Genomic DNA, 16,388 nt, shown 5'->3' with positions numbered 1-16,388 from the left:
TACTCAGTTCTTTATAGATTGATGAGATTTGTTTAACTTTTCTCCTTCCCTATGATTATTCAGCTCTTAAAGTGAGAGCATCAATATTATTTCCCCCCAAGTGACGTGCCACCAGCAAGAAATTGCCTTCTGAAAGTATATGCAAATTGGGCTGGAAGTGTATATGGGGTCAACTACTCTCTGTATTCCGGGAACTAGTACCACCCTCCTCTGGTTGGCAGGTCCATGGATTCTTTTAGGTCAGTGGTCCCCAACCTTTATGACAATGAGAGCCACATTCAGCTCTGAGAGAGGGTCACGAGCCACATCTAGCTCCTGCCCCCCATAGTAGTGACACCCAGAGTCCCCATTACCAGTATGACAGCCAAAGCACGCTGAGGCAGTATATCAAGATCCAGGGGATCCTAGCCTACCCCCATTCAGATTTGCTCTTGTATGTGGAGCTACTCACAAGTCACCATCTGGAGACCTGCTCTTATTTCTCGCCACTGGAACATGACTGAAATGTAAGTTGAACCTTTATGTACCCCAAAGAGCTAAGTAACATCATAAATGATGGTTCTAACATGGATATATCTTACTTTAATTTTGTATCCTTCTCCCTCCTTTTTTTTTTTTTTTTTTTTTTTTTTTTTAATCTGTATTCTGTATGGCAGTCTGTCTGACCTATATTTTTACAGTACACCAAGCCGGCCTCCGACGTGAACATGCTGGGGGAGATGATGTTTGGGTCTGTGGCAATGAGTTACAAAGGCTCCACCTTGAAGATTCATCTAATCCGGTAAGTTTCCCAGAGCCAATGTTGCTTGATATTCGGTAATATAAATTCCAATGAGCAGAATGGAAGCAGACGCACCTGTTACAGATCTGGTCTAAGATGCCAGAGAAATGTAACTAATTATTGCCGCAGCTTTAGAAAATAAGCGTCTGCTTCAAAGTTCTAAGAGGGCGTTAGATTTCCTCCTGATTCTGATCTGAATCTGGGATACGGGCAATGAGTCGAGTAAAATCAGCAAATATTTAGTTTGTTTCCATAGCACCAAAGATATGGCTCCTGTCAGGGAAGTTGTTCTGTGGTGGAGGAAGATTGATTGTGAAACCTGGCGATTACAGCATATAAACGTAATCTACTAATATGGCACACGGGGAAAACTTATGTAAGACGTGAGCACTGCATACTGAGATGAGGAAGGATTGGGCGGAAGCTGGGCATACAGTTGACGAGATCTCCTCCAGAGAAGTAATCTACAATCTTGACTAACGACTGGTCAGCAGATTGTAACCTGTCCAGTCTTCTCAAGAAATGGAGGTCAATCATTCTACAGAGGGGATGCTTCTAGTTTCACTGGTAGAAGATTCCACTTCATACATTTCCATAAGAATTAACAGAAACTTGTTGCTGTTCCTAAGTAGAGCTGCTCCAGAAATGGGGCATATAATTACCTAAAACTGCTCCCTGTCAGGAAAACTTGCTGGCACAATATAGGTTAAGTAATGTATGGGTGACGTAAAAAAATGCCTGAAAACGCAACTAGTTTCCTTCTTGTATTTTGTATAATTTTACAGAAAACTGTCTGTAAAATATGACTCGGTGCCAGTTTGTATGCTTTTACGATGTTGTGTGCAATTATTTGCTTCAGCTCCCTCTCCCAGTTCCTTAATGTCCTCAGTAAGTAACATGGAGTGGGTACGTTACAGTAGTTGAAATTGAGTTTTCCTTGTCTTGTCAGTGGAATCAACCCTCCAAAGATGTCTAATATTGGCATGTGGGTCGTAGAAAGCTGAATAATGTCTGTAAGCAAAGCTTACTCCAGTGAAATCCACATTTTTCTTTTATATAAATGAGCTATTAAGATCTGTGGGCTGGTCATACATCTCCGGTAGAATCTGCCTTCAGAACTAATATGTGATAAATCTCAGTGCCGAGCTGTGTATTTATAAAAGCCATAGTACATCATTAAACACCTCTGCAGGAGTCCTCCCAGTGCTTCAGGCCTATCTAACAGGCGCCCAGTGTTGCAGTACAGCAGAGCTGTGAGATCTGCAGCTGTAAACATGTTTGTAACACAACAAATTTCAGTTGTACTATACTGTTAATGCACGTTCACATGTTTTGGTTTTGTGTTTTTTTGTTTTTTTTTGTTTTGTTTTGTCTTTCCCCCTCCATTCAGTGTTAGTCGGGGCTTGTCCTAATTCCCCCTACCCCTCAAAACTGGGTTTGTGTGGGTTAAGGCCCCAAATTGGCCGTTGACTATAATGATACAGACTGTCTTGGGCTGTTATGCATCATTTTCGGCTGTATGTTATTGGAGGCAGACGGCAAGATGTAGTATACATATTAAGAAAACTTTTAGGTTTCTCTGGAATAAGACTACTGAATGCATATAAAAAAATGGAATAAATTGCCTTGATTCAACCTACATGCCTATATAGATGGCTTAGAAGGAAATTATTATCCTCATCCCCGGGTGTATGGGCACCCAGAGTTTGGCGATTAACTGGTTTTATTTTCTATTTCTTTTTAGATGTCCTCCTCAACTCATGATTAGTAAAGTGTTCTCTGCTAAGGTCGGAGGTTTCGGCGGCAGCACCAGCACGTAAGAATGAAGTTCTCAGGATGCCTTCTTATTTAGTCTATTACCTTTTGGTACTGAACTTGTCAGCTTTCTAATGTTTTTAACAGTAAAGTAGTATACAGCCATATATAAAACTGCAATGGACACATGAATAAGGCCTTATTCAGATTTCAGTGACCCATTACAAGAAATGGACATTCTCCTCAGTGTTTGGTAAGGGTGTATGTTCCTACCATCAGTCTCCTCAAGGGTGTATGTTGTGCAGTGACCCTTCCCCCCTCCCCTCTTCCATTCAATTTTCCGTTTTTGTTTTTTGCTCCCCTACTTGAGGGCCTCTTTTTTTGCAGGATGAGTTCTACTTTTTAAATGAAAACATAGGGTTTACCATAGTGTCCTAGAAACTGGCAAAAAAAATTCCAATTGCTGATAAATGGCAAAACATTGTGCTTGCATGATTGATTTTGGGAATTTTTTTGTTTTGTGATGTTTAACAGCAAAGAAACTGACTCCATGCAACAATCCTGATCTTCATCTCTTAATACCACCGCTATATTTTAGGCCTAAGCCGCACGGCGAGAAAATCGGTGCGAGTGGAGTGCGATAAAACATCGCATTCCACTCTGACCAATTCTAGCCTGTGTGTCAGCGCACATGAGCAATTATTTTCTCAGCCCTAATCAGACCGAGAAAACAATTGCAGCGTGCTGTGACTGTAATGCGAGACTATTTTCTCTTCCACCCATTCAAGTGAATGGGGCGAGAGAAAAATCGCACTGCACTCGCGGTACACGGTGTACCACGCGTGCAGAGCGAAAATCGCAATAGCCAGCTGCGGAGGAGAGGGGGATAAATCCCACCCTTGTGCCAGGCCGCCCCTCCGCAGCGCTGGCCCGCCCCTTCTCTGAGCCGGTCCGCTCGCCCAGTCGGACCAGTCGCAGTGATACTAGCATGACACTTGGCTCCCGCTGTACTGCCAGTGTGAGCAGAGTGTCATGCGAGCATCGTTTGTGTGTGTGTGTGTGTGTGTGTGTGTGTGTGTGTGTGTCCCCATTCATCTCTTCTAGAATTTCTGCCCTTGGAGGGACGCTAGGCTTTAACCAGTGTAAAGTAATCTAGTTACAACTTCCAGCCGAAGACTTTCATACTCTGCAGTTCTATAGAATTGGATCCAATTTGAGATTATTTTTGAACAATTTTTGTATGTTTATTGAATTTTTTTTTTTCTGATAAAGTTTACAGGATAGTACAGAGAACATCAGTCATGAAGGCACTGGCCACAAGCTTGGTGTGAGCCACACTGGACAAGGTTCATGTCAGACTGCATCTAACCTAGGTATGTGTAGTATTTGACTTGCTTCCAGCTGAGCATCGTGGGTCTGGCTAGCCCAGTAAGAGCAGATCTCACAAGGGTTCTCCTCCAGACTCCGTTCAGGGTCTGATCTGACACTATACCCACTTGCTCAGGTACACTATAAATGAGTCTTTATATCGTCTGTGTAGTGTCTTTTTTTACCTTTTTTGTTTCCCGTACTTCAGTGTTTGCTTCCACTTTTAGGTATTTTACAGATGTGTGGTGGCAAACTGCTGCCCGCCATGCTTGAAGCTCGCCCCCTCCGGCTCATCCGGAGTGCCTCTTTCTTTGCAGGTTTGTGTGGAATGCTGAATAATTTGAAAGCCACACAAAAGCCCTGTGTGATTGAAAGATTTACAGAACCAGTGGGCCAATTCAGAATTACAGTGGGTTACAGTGCATTAATGGTGGTAAATGAAGATGCATATCTTCCTAACACATCTCCTCTGCTACATAGTTATACCATCCAGTACAGTATTGATTCAGCAGCGGAACGCGTCCTGCTGTGATGGCATGGGCCCTTGTAATCCTGAAGTGCTTTATGGCTTCTGTATATTCTATTGAAAACTTATTTTTGCTAATTGTAAAGTGGAAATATAACTGCTTGGGTTTCTATAATTCTTGTACTTACTGGTCACGTCTTGATCTGGAAATGGCACAAAATATTACTTGTGATAAAGTGCAGTCTACCTGTATTGTCCAAGCTTTTGTTCTATAATGTCTTGGTCTGTCCACTTAGAAAGGGCATATAAAATCTGCTTCATGACATTGCACCCTTTTGTTATTCTACAGGAAGCACCCCGAGTAAATACAGTATTACAACCAGTGTTATTTGGGGCTGAGGAGTAGATTTAATGAATTTCAAGCTGAATTTTAAGTATCTAATAAGCTTATTATAGCTTTACTGATTTGGCCAATTTCACTGCTGGTTGGAGCGACTGCACTTTTGTCTTGTGCCAATATAATAAAGGCTTCCTCCGCTTCTCCCTCTGGGGTGACTGGGTCTGGCTTAGGCAGACAGACGTCCATCTTTATCACTGACGTGCTGGCACAGGAAAGATGGAGGAAGCGCTCTTCAGATTTAGGACCACAGCAGAAGTGGAAGTGTCAGGATCTTTGGCCAGAACTCAAATTGAGCTGTTGGTGGAGCCTTCATACACCATTTAACGAGATGAAAATGAGACTCCTCCTAACATGTACTGTCTGGTTACATTTTTTATATGTATATGTATGTATGTGTATATGTATGTGTATATGTATGTGTATATGTATGTGTATGTATGTGTATATGTATGTGTATATGTATGTGTATATGTATGTGTATATGTATGTGTATATGTATGTGTATATGTGTGTGTGTATATGTGTGTGTATATATATGTATATGTATATGTATACATATATATATATATATATATATATATATATATATATATATATATATGTGTATATGTATATATGTATATAATATATATATATATAATATATATATATATATATATATATATATATATACGCGTAGGCTATACTTTATCACAAAGTTTCTCTTAAATTCTTTTCATGTGATTTTTGCTTTAAATTGTTTGTAGTTTGGTGGAGGTACTAACCTGCTTGATGCTGGCGGCCTTCTCCTTGCCTTTGGTCACTATAGGCGCTCATTCCTGTGGTGCCTTCTAGTGAATGTCTTATGATGCCACCTCTCCTGACATGTGTAATGTATCATGCAGCTCACAGCACACCGGTGGATATGCCAAGCAGGGGGCAGAATGAAGATAAGGACAGCGGCATTGCTCGATCAGGTATTCACTTATTTTATTTAGTTTGTAATAGTTTATTCTAAAGAAATCAGTTCGGGTCTATAGATGCATTTCCATAGTAGTTTTATTAACCTAAAAATGGGAAAATAAAACCACTAAGGTACATGTCTGTCCTAGATTCCATGGTTGAGCAAAATCTGGTAGGATGAAAACATCTTTGTACGGATATTTGTGTGTTTTTGGAGTCTCTTGTAACTTTTTTTTTTTTTTTTTTTTTGTTCTCTCCCCTTCCCACGTCTTCAGCATCTTTAAGCAGCCTCTTAATAACCCCTCTCCCATCTCCAAGTTCCTCGTTCTCAAGTAGCTGTGCTAGCAGCTATCAGCGCCGATGGCTGAGGAGCCAAACTACCAGTTTAGAAAATGGTGTTGTGCCACGATGGTGAGTGGTCAGTCTTCATGTAAAGTTGATAAGCACTGTGCATACAGTTTCCTGCTCCTGCCAAAGGGAAGCTAAATCCTTTGGATGTTACCAGCCAGATGTTCATTCACACATAAATATCTGAAGGGGCATAATGTTACCCAATTTGAAATGTAGTGGTTTGCCACCTTAAGGAAAAGTGAACCACAAATGTGCTTGCATTCCTAATATAACAGAGCAGGTATTTGCCATCCAGAGGTCCTTTTTTTTTTTCTCCCTTTCTCTGCATTGGTGGTCGTGTTCAGTCACGTCACATCAGCACTGCAGCCGATCATTTATCTCATCTTGCAGAAGTAGATGACATGAGCTGTTAACTTTAGCTGTCATTTTTTAAGTGACTAAAATGATGGCACTTTTCTTTGCCTGACTCTGTGGAGTGTAAAAATGCACCCCCCCACATTTTATTAATGTCTATATCATGCTTGGTCCTGTTGTAATACCCCCTACATTTACATAGAAGTCACAGATCTGGGCCCCTGAAATGTCTTTTAGTATAACATCCTGCCATATATAATGTACACAACTGATTTTATTTACAGGACCACAGAAGAAACTTTCAGTATGGCAGATGAAAGTTATACCTCCAACCCAGCAATGATCGGTCGTAAGAAGATTGCAATCAGTATCCTCTTCTCCCTGCCTGAAGAAGGGGAAGCACAGCGCAACTTCCAAGACTTCTTTTTCTCACATTTCCCGCTCTTTGAGTCGCACATTAATAAGCTGAAGTCTGCAATAGAGAAGGTAAGCTGACTCAGCTTGACCGTACAGAACCATTCTATGGCCAACACCAGAACTGCAGCTTGGAACTTAAGCACAGGACTGGTGATTCTTAGTTTGAATGGACAACTGTTGGTCGCTGAGGATCCCAAAGTATGAGCTGACAATTCGTCTATAGAACTGACTTGCATTGCTGTGGTTTTTTTTTTTTTTGTTTCCCCCCCCCCCCCCCCCCCCCCCAATTTTAAAACAATGGACCCTCAGTGATCCAACAACTGATCACCTTTGCAATCTTGGTACAGTTTCCAGCTGCAGGTATTGCTATTCATAGTAATGGGATTGTCGTGGTATATCCCATTAGGGCAATCCTCCCCACCCATCCATGCTCATGACGCCTTTCTGTTGAGTAGTTGCTCCGAGCATCTCTCCTGCTGCGGGGCTATGGCAGCTCATTGAATATAGAAAAAGCTATATTTCAGCAGTGGCAAATTCCCCAGTGATGGTGGCTCATGCATGAGAAATTTAGCTACTTAACTCCTGCAATTGACGACAACAAAAAAATGTAATGGTGAAGACTGGAGGGGAAGAAAAAGCGCCAAGTCTAAATTTTAAACTACCATTAATCTATTCTAGAGCAAAACCTCTCATATATTCCGAATACCATAAATCCATTTTTATCAAAGATCACACAAACCTGGTGCAAAAGTGCAGTGTAACAGGACACATCAATCCTACTTGGTGGCTTTTAGGAAAACCAGGGCCTTCATCTGAACCATACAAGATTGGTTTGATTTATCTTTCTCTTGTGTTCATAAACAAATTGGTATGAGCGGCTTTACAGGCCTCGTATATATGGAAATAAAGCGCACTATTGTTTAATGCTTGCAGTACACAAACTCACAGAAGATGGCAGTCATGAGCAAACAAAGTGTATGTGATGCAGAATGTACGAACCACATGAATGGGAAGGAATTAATGCCCACATTTGTGGTGAATCCGATAACTTATTTAGTTTTGTCCATCCGGGCAAATCTATTGCTTTAGTGAAACGTATCAAGGTGTCCTCCTAGTTGCACACTGAATGTAATGTCAAGTAGTAAGGTATTGAGACTTTGCTGACCTAGACAAATTTATACACCTCATTTTTTGCTTGTCTATGGTGTATACCCAGTGTATGGACATGAGGGAGTGGAAATATCTGAGGTATCAGTCTGGGGCACCACCTAGTTTATGCAAAAAATTTGTCTTCAGTTCACATGTACACCTAAATTTCTGCACTATTATAGCTAAGGCCATTACTGTACAGAAGTATATATTTTCCTATAATTAACAGTTATTATAAGAGTGTCCTATAAATGAAGCTGTATTGCTTGGCTTAGCTGAGGATGAGGTCTCTAAATTGCATGGACTGTATCTTTAAAAAAAAAAAAAAAAATACAAATTACCATATGCCAAATTCCAAAGACTTTAGAAATATGTATATGAAGCAGATTAGAGTGTGTGTGTGTGTGTGTGTGTGTGTGTGTGTGTGTGTGTCTCGTTTTTAAAAATATTCTCTAAATGTGATATTGGTGTAGTAAAATTGACCCTGTTTAAGCTCTGCTTTCCACTTTCAGGCAATGATCTCCTGCAGGAAGATAACTGAGTCTAGTCAGCGGGTGCAGTTTTATCTCCGTCAGGTCATGGAGGCCCTGGGGCAGTTTAGGTAGGCTGTAAGAGTGATATTTTTTTATTTATTTTTTTTTTATTTTTTTTGTGGGCTCAGCAACCTCGGTGCCAAAAAAATGTATGTATGATAAAACTTTGGACTGCATTACTGCTGTATAGAATAGTTGCAAATTTATGCTTTAAATAACTTTAATTTTTATAACGATTTTAAATAGTGGTAATGCAGTACAAATTTCATCCACTCAATGTTTGTAAGTGCCAAGCTATGTATAGAGTGCAGCTGTATGCCTTTTGTATATTGTGCAGTCCTAGCAGCTTGCACCTATTCACACTTGATTTTAATTTTTGTTCATAGGTGGGTGTGTTGTTGTTAACATTGCAAATTTTGGGGGCTTGGTTTACATAAACCGGCGAACTGCCTAATAAATCTGGGCCATTTTTCTATGTTAAGGTTCCCGGCACTGTGCCTACTTTGCTCCACTTACACATTTATCATGGTTTTCATCCTAAATGTAATGTCTGAAATGTTACAGGAAAACCATCTGGAATTTGTACTGCGCTCCTCGCATCGCAGAGCCGGTATGGCTTACCATGATGTCCTGCACTACTGAGAAAAGTCAGCTCTGCCAGCATTTCCTCAAGGAGTTCTCCTATCTCATTGAGCAGCTTAACAAGAACCAGTAAGTAAAGAGAACCTACCTAACGATTGCTAGAGTCTAAAGCTGGTGTCACACATAACGACGACGACAACGACGTCGCTGCTACGTCACCATTTTCTGTGACGTTGCAGCGACGTCCCGTCGCTGTCGCTGTGTGTGACATCCAGCAACGACCTGGCCCCTGCTGTGAGGTCGCCGGTCGTTGCTGAATGTCCAGCTTCATTTTTTGGTCGTCACTCTCCCGCTGTGACACACACATCGCTGTGTGTGACAGCGAGAGAGCGACGAAATGAAGCGATCAGGAGCCGGCACTGGCAGCTGCGGTAAGCTGTAACCAGCGTAAACATCGGGTAACCAAGGGAAGACCTTTCCCTGGTTACCCGATGTTTACGCTGGTTACCAGCCTCCGCTCTTGCTGCCAGCGCCGGCTCCTGCACTGTGACATGTGGCTGCAGTACGCATCGGGTAATTAACCCGATGTATACTGTAGCAAGGAGAGCAAGGAGCCAGCGCTAAGCAGTGCGCGCGGCTCCCTGCTCTCTGCACTGTGACATGTAGCTGCAGCACACATCGGGTTAATTAACCCGATGTGTGCTGCAGGAGAGCAAGGAGCCAGCGCTAAGCGCGGCTCCCTGCTCTCTGAACTGTGACATGTAGCTGCAGCACACATCGGGTTAATTAACCCGATGTGTGCTGCAGGAGAGCAAGGAGCCAGCGCTAAGCGCGGCTCCCTGCTCTCTGAACATGTAGCACAGCGACCTTATGATCGCTGCTTCTGCTGTGTTTGACAGCTAAGCAGCGATCATAACAGCGACTTACAAGGTCGCTGTTACGTCACCGAAAATGGTGACGTAACAGCGACATCGTTGTCGCTGTCGTTTAGTGTGACACCAGCTTAAGGCTGGAGTCACACTAATGTAAGACTCTCACAAGTGCAATGTGAGAATCTCACATTGCACTCAGACCCATGTAGGACAATGGTGCAGCTCAGATCTGCGAGGTGTGTGTGTGTGTTGTTGTTTTTTTTTTTTTTTTTTTTTTCCCCAGCCCTAATTGGACTGATGAAAAATCTGCGATTGTCTGAGAGTCTCGGATCACTTGCACCGATACAAGTCAATGGGTGCAAGTGAAATAACGGACTGCACTTGGGTGACATCCAAGTGCAGTGCGATAAAAGTACATGTTGACATTGGAGCAAATGGGGAGATTAGTCCCTCCCTCTCCTCCGCAGCTGTGATCCGATCGCAAGATCTGATGACCGTATAATGACACTTCTTATGCACACAGCAGAGCCTGAGCCAAGGGTCATTAGCATGTCGCATCCGATGCCATATGCTAGTGTGACTCCAGCCTTACCCAAATCCTCCTGCAAAGGTGCTTCCTACAGATTGCAGTCTGAAAATTGAATCTGTCTTCAGTATCTATTATGTAGAATGCATTTACCTAAACAGTGATCCTTTCTCTGACGCCTCATTGGGGGACACAGGACCATGGGTGTTATGCTGCTTATCCATAGGAGGACACTAAGTAGATGCAAAGATGTTAGCTCCTCCCCTGTAGTATACACCCCCTGGCCCAGCCAGGCTACTTCAGTTTTAGCTTAGTGTCTATAGGAGACACATCTCTGCAGACTACTGCAGCAACAATTTTTTGTTTTTAGAGGGCGACTGTTTCCTTCGGGGACCGATTTCCCAAAACCATCAACAGGCGGGAACGCGGAGTGTCGCCTCCCTGTACCCCTCCTGCGACGCTGGATCCTGGGCTGTTACTCACTGGACGACAGGTCTCATGGCACGGATTTTCCAGAGCCCAGAGCAGATGAAAACTTCCTCAGCACCTCTTGCAGGCTCTGAGTTGATACACATTCTTCACTGGTGCTGGCTTTTTGTTTTTTCTTCATTGAATTGGTCGGTGGTTGACCTCCACCTTGCTATGCACCCCAATTTGGGATGTATTCCATCTGTCTAGATTTTGGCGGTTGGTGACTGTTCACATTAAGTCATCAGGCTTTGTCCACAGGCTATTTACTTCATGCAGCATTTGCTTGGACCTGTCCCGCCCACAGCCATGACTCAGTCATGGGTACGGGATTGTAATAGACCAGGTGAGTGCTGCTAAGAGCAGTTCTACTATTCATATGTGAGGCCGTATGGCACATTTTATAAAAATATTTTAGTGTAGGACTGCCTCAAATGAGATTTGCCGTGACGTGGCGAGGCAGCTCAAGAAATTGCAATTTTTTGCCAAAAAAACTCAAAATTTTTATAATGAGTACAGTTTGGAATGTTTAGTGCTGAAGTGCACAATTGGTGCTGGCTTTTTGTTTTTACATTCTTCACCAAGTGTGACCAGACTGCCATCTCCACAGGAGCTGAGGTGAGATCATTCCGATTTTTGCCAGAGCAGATGGAAAACTTCCTCAGCCTCTCTTGCAGGCTCTGAGTTGGTAAACTCTCCGCACCAGTGTGACCAGGCAGCAGGCATCGGACTGCCAGCCCCACAGGAGTTGAGGTGAGATCCTTCCAATTTTTTTTTTCCAGAGCAGATGAAAACTTCCTCAGTCCCTCTGGCAGGCTCTGAGTTGACACAAGTTCTGCCAGCAGGCGTCATACTCTTCACACTGAATTGGAGCAAAGGTCACACTGGATGCACATGAGCTGTGATTGCAGACTCCTGCATAGCATTCCACCTGTGGTGGGGGCGTGGGGGGGGGGAGCCCCCCGGACTCAGTGCAGCCGCAGCTGCGGTACACTTATAGAGTTTTGGTTTTTTTTCTGTCCACCATTGTTGTGCAGGGCTGGAGGGGGGAAGGGGAGTCCCTTCCCACCATTTTTTTTTTTTTTTTTGTTTATTATATTTTCTCATGCCTTCTTGTCAGAGCTAAGCCCCGTCCCCTCCGACACTCGATAAGAAAGCGCGCGTAACCCTCCTCACACAGGATCTGCAGAGCATTGCTCCCTCTTGTTGTGATCAGAGCCTGTGGGCGTCTCTCAGAGCTCGCTTCCTCCTTCCCAGAACTGGGACGCAGGAGGAGGGGGGGGAGGGGTCATCAGGGTTCTAGGTGAGTTATAGCCTCACTTGCACATTATCTGTGCAGAGCATTGCTCCCCCATTACAATCAGAGTTTGTTGCTCATCAGCCAGGGGCTGCAGTCACATGTTTTATCCCCTGCACAACTACAGCAACAACTATAAGACGCTGAGCTACTAGGGGATGATAGCACCTCTTCCTTCTGTGAGTCCGGTGCCCCTGTAGCTTACCTTCCCGCCACCACCGCAGCAACTGCTGCCAGCCCAGAGCCTACGGCTCCCAGTCCCCCGGAATGGGCACAGTTCCCAGAACCTGGTGCTGGCTATGCAAAATAGTCCTCACACCCCTTGGGGCCCCTGGACAGAACGCAGCCTGATGACACCTCTATAGAGGGTCCTTCTGATAAGAATCAGCCCTCTGCTTCACAGTTTGCAGATCAGAAAAAGGGCATGACCCCCATGGTTCTCCCTCCTGGGTACACAGATGGGGTTCTCCCACATGTTCCGCGGTCTCTGAGGAGCCGGAGGAAGGGGAATGATGTTTGTCCCGGGATGATTCCTTGATTTCAACCCCGAGCGGTCAAGCTGCGATGGACTCCCTTATTGCAGCAATCAACCAAAACTCCATGTGGAAGATCTCCCATCCACTACTAAACCTCAAAAAAAAAAAAAATTTTGACACCGCTTCGGTATCCGTAAACTCAGGGAGTCCCGGTACCCCTTTGGCTTAGCTGTCTCTAGGAGCTGGGCTGATCCGGCCTCAGTGGACCCTCACCCGGCTTCCGCCTGCCTGAAGGACCACTGCTGTCTTTTTTACTTGATGGACCCTCCTTCAAGGACCCGACAGACAAGTAGAGCAGCTCGATCGCTCTGCCTCAAGGCCGTGGGTCCCTCTCCCCTTCCGTGTGGGTCGCACAGGCACCAGGACTACCAGTTTCCCTCACAGATGTAACAGTTCACAGTGCTGTGGCGGCAGAGTACCTCATGCAGGCCTCCCTCGGCGCTGCTACCTGCGCAGTTATTGCCACCTCAAATACCATAGCCATCCGTAAGGCCCTCTGGTTCCGATAATGGAGAGCGGACTCTGTCTCTAAGAAGCCTCTCACAGTACTCGTTTCCAGACCGATGGTTTGCTGATCGTCTGGACAGGCTTTTTTTTTTTTTTTTTTTTTTTTTTTTTCCTGACGCCACGGGAGGAAAAGAGTACCTCCCTCCCCCAACTCTAGCCCAGGATGTTTTTTACTAGACACGCAGGGCCTGACCTTCTCGGCCCTCCCCGAGTTCACCTCGTCCTGGCAATCTAGACAAAGGCTGAGGAGTCTCGTCGTCCTCCATCTGGGCCGCCACCTCAGACCACAAATGGGTGTGATACCTTGTGTCTTCCGGTTACCAAATTGAATTCTGGACCCCATTCCCCTGGTCAGTCTTTTCTCTCAAACCTCCCCCAAAGGCTCAAACACCACGAGGCCTTCTCCTCAGCGATCCACTCCCTCCAAACGGCGGGGGTGATGGTACCTGTTCCGGACGGTGAGAGATTCAAGGCCTTCTATTCTAACCTCTCGTGGTCCCCAAAAAAGGACGGGTCAGTTCGTCCCATCCTGGACCTCTAACACCTGAGCAAACATGTGCACGTAAGGAGATTCAAAATGGACTTCCTAGGGTCCATCATTACCTTTATGGTCGAAGGAGAATTCCTTGCCTCCCTAGCTATCAGGGACGCGTACCTGCACATACCCATCGCTCCAGCTCACCAAAAGTTCCTTCGCTTCGCAGTTCAGGACTTCTTCTTCTTTTTTTTTTTTTTTTTTTTTTTTTTCTTCATTTGTGGTCCTACCCTCGGCTCTGCCACAGCACCAAGGGTCTTAACTAAGGTCATGGCGGCCGCCATGAGTGCCCTTCACGCCAGGAGAGTGGCTGTTCTGCCTTGCTTGGATGGCCTCCTCAAGGGCTCAACCAGCGCGCAGATCTCTGTGGGCACCCTATCCCGCTGAGGGTGGCTTCTGACTCCAGTCAAATCATCCCCGGTCCCGTCAAAATCAGTCACCTCCCTGGGCATGTCCCTGGACACTCTTCGGGGCTTGATATTTTCCCCTCAAGACAAGGCGACCGCTCTACAACAAGCGGTACACTGCCCTCTACGTACTCCTATCGCTCCATACGATTCAGTATGAGTGCTAGGTAGGATAGTGGCGGCTATAGAGGCAGTGCTGCTTGCTTAGCCACACCACCGCCCACTGCAGCTTGCGCTTCTAGCTGCCTGGGACAAGAGCCCCCTTTTTCCTTGGATGAACTTTTCACCTGACACCTTCAGTCAGGTATGCGCTTTGCTGGTGGCTTCAGTCCTCTTCCATATCGAAGTTTTTCTCCCCCAAGTGGACTGGCTACTCCTGACCACGGACGCCAGCCTTAGTCTGGGGAGCAGCGTACTGGCTCCACACTGCTTTGGGACGTTGGACACCCCAGGAGTCTTCCCTTTCCAGAAATCATCCTGAAAATCAGCGCGATCTTCTCGCGCTCAGGTCATTCCCCTTCTCTGCTAGCAGGTCGTTTGATTCGGGTCCAATTGGACAATGCAACAGCTGTGGCCTATGTCAATCAGCAGGGAGTTACCAGCAGCAAGACAGCTTATCTCGAGGTCCTCAGGATCTTCACCTGGGCCTAAACGACGGGGGTCCGTGTTTTTTCAGCGTTGCACATACCGGGAGTAGAGAACTGGATGGCAGACCTTCTAAGTCACCAAGGCCTGGCCGCCGGAGAGTGGTTTCTCCACCCAGAAGTGTTCCCACACATCTGCACTCACTGGAGTACACCAGACGTGGATCTAATGGCCTCAAGGTTTTACGCAAAGGTAACCGCATTCTTAGCCAGGCCACGTGATCCACAGTCCATTGGCGCGGATGCTCTAGTCTCCTGAAGTCGTTTCCGTCTACCTTTTTAAATGTTTTTCGCCTCTGCCCCTGCTGCCGCAAGTAATCAGGAAGATCAAGGCAGAATGAGTCCCGGTGATACTAATAGCACCGGACTAGCCCAGGTGCGCCTGGTATGCTGAATTAGTACAATTGCTCATGGCGCCTCGTAAGCATCCCAGACCTGCTGACCCAAGGGCCAATTTCCCATCAGAACTCCAGAGCCCTGAAATGACGGCCTGGCCATTGAGACCTGGACTTTAACAAGAGCGAGATTCTCTCCTGCGGTCATCTCCACCATGTACAGTGCCCGAAAGCCGGCCTTCATCCCGTATTTACCACCATACGTGGAAAACTTTCCTTTCCCAGTGCAGGGAATCTAATGTCCAACCTATGGCTCTGGCGATCCCCAGATTTTTTTTTTTTTTTTGCAGTCATGTTGCAAAAGGGGTTGGCCCTCAGCTCCCTCAAGGGGCAGGTTTCATCTCTCTCAATATTCTATCAATACCGCCTAGCTTGCAATCAAGACTTTCCTCAAGGGTGTTTCCCTGTATAAGCGGTCGCTGGACTCATGGGACCTCAATCTCATTTTGGACGGTATCCAGAGGTCCCCTTTTGAACCTCTTAAGGAATCTTCTCTTGCTCTTCTTCTCTCCTGGAAGGTAACATTCTTAGTGGCGATTACATCCATCAGACAAGTTTCGGAACTGGCAGCACTTTTGCCGCGAACCCTTTCTGATCTTTCATCAGGACAAGGTGGTTCTACGCCCCCTTCCGGATTTTCTTCTGAAGGTTACTGCCCCGTCTCATATGAACGAGGACATTGTTCTGCCTTTTTGTCCACAGGGTGGAAAGGGTTCTATATTCGCTAGACCTTGTGAGGGCTCTCCGATATTACGTACCCAGGACAGCCCCTTTAGGAACATAGACTCCTTGTTCGTCATTCTTGAAAGGCCTAAGAAAGGAGAGGCAGCTTCATAGGAAACGCTGGCTCGCTGGATTTGCGCTGCGATCCAGGAGGTCTACCGCTTGTAACTCAAGCCCATTCCTAGTGGGCTGCGGACTCATTCCACGTGAGCAGTTGGCGCCTCTTGGGCCATTAGGCATTAGGCATCAGGCTTCAGTGGAACAGAGGTGTAAGGCTGCGACCTGGTCTTGCCTACATACTGTTTCAAAGCATTACTGAGTCCATACCCAGGCTTCAGCTGAGGCAAACGTAGGAAAATTCTGCAAACGATAGCCAGGAG

At 45.5% G+C, this 16,388-nt stretch overlaps 1 protein-coding gene across 3 annotated transcripts in view; it reads left to right on the top strand.

Annotated features, from left to right (window-relative positions):
- The window catches only part of FNIP2 (folliculin interacting protein 2), an 88,357-nt gene that overhangs the window by 50,760 nt on the left and 21,209 nt on the right, over nt 1–16,388 (top strand). For 2 of the 3 annotated variants that reach the window (XM_075347505.1, XM_075347491.1), the window contains exons 4-12: nt 681–781; nt 2,526–2,597; nt 3,809–3,909; nt 4,132–4,221; nt 5,655–5,726; nt 5,988–6,123; nt 6,702–6,903; nt 8,496–8,584; nt 9,081–9,227. In XM_075347505.1, coding sequence (XP_075203620.1) covers nt 681–781; nt 2,526–2,597; nt 3,809–3,909; nt 4,132–4,221; nt 5,655–5,726; nt 5,988–6,123; nt 6,702–6,903; nt 8,496–8,584; nt 9,081–9,227 — 1,010 coding nt within the window. The remainder of the gene's footprint in view (nt 1–680; nt 782–2,525; nt 2,598–3,808; nt 3,910–4,131; nt 4,222–5,654; nt 5,727–5,987; nt 6,124–6,701; nt 6,904–8,495; nt 8,585–9,080; nt 9,228–16,388) is intronic. The other variant, XM_075347498.1, reaches the window with a different exon arrangement.

The sequence above is a fragment of the Anomaloglossus baeobatrachus genome, chromosome 1 (genome assembly GCF_048569485.1).
Source record: "Anomaloglossus baeobatrachus isolate aAnoBae1 chromosome 1, aAnoBae1.hap1, whole genome shotgun sequence".
NCBI classification, from domain to species: Eukaryota; Metazoa; Chordata; class Amphibia; order Anura; family Aromobatidae; genus Anomaloglossus; species Anomaloglossus baeobatrachus.
This window is presented reverse-complemented; position numbering and strand designations above follow the sequence as displayed.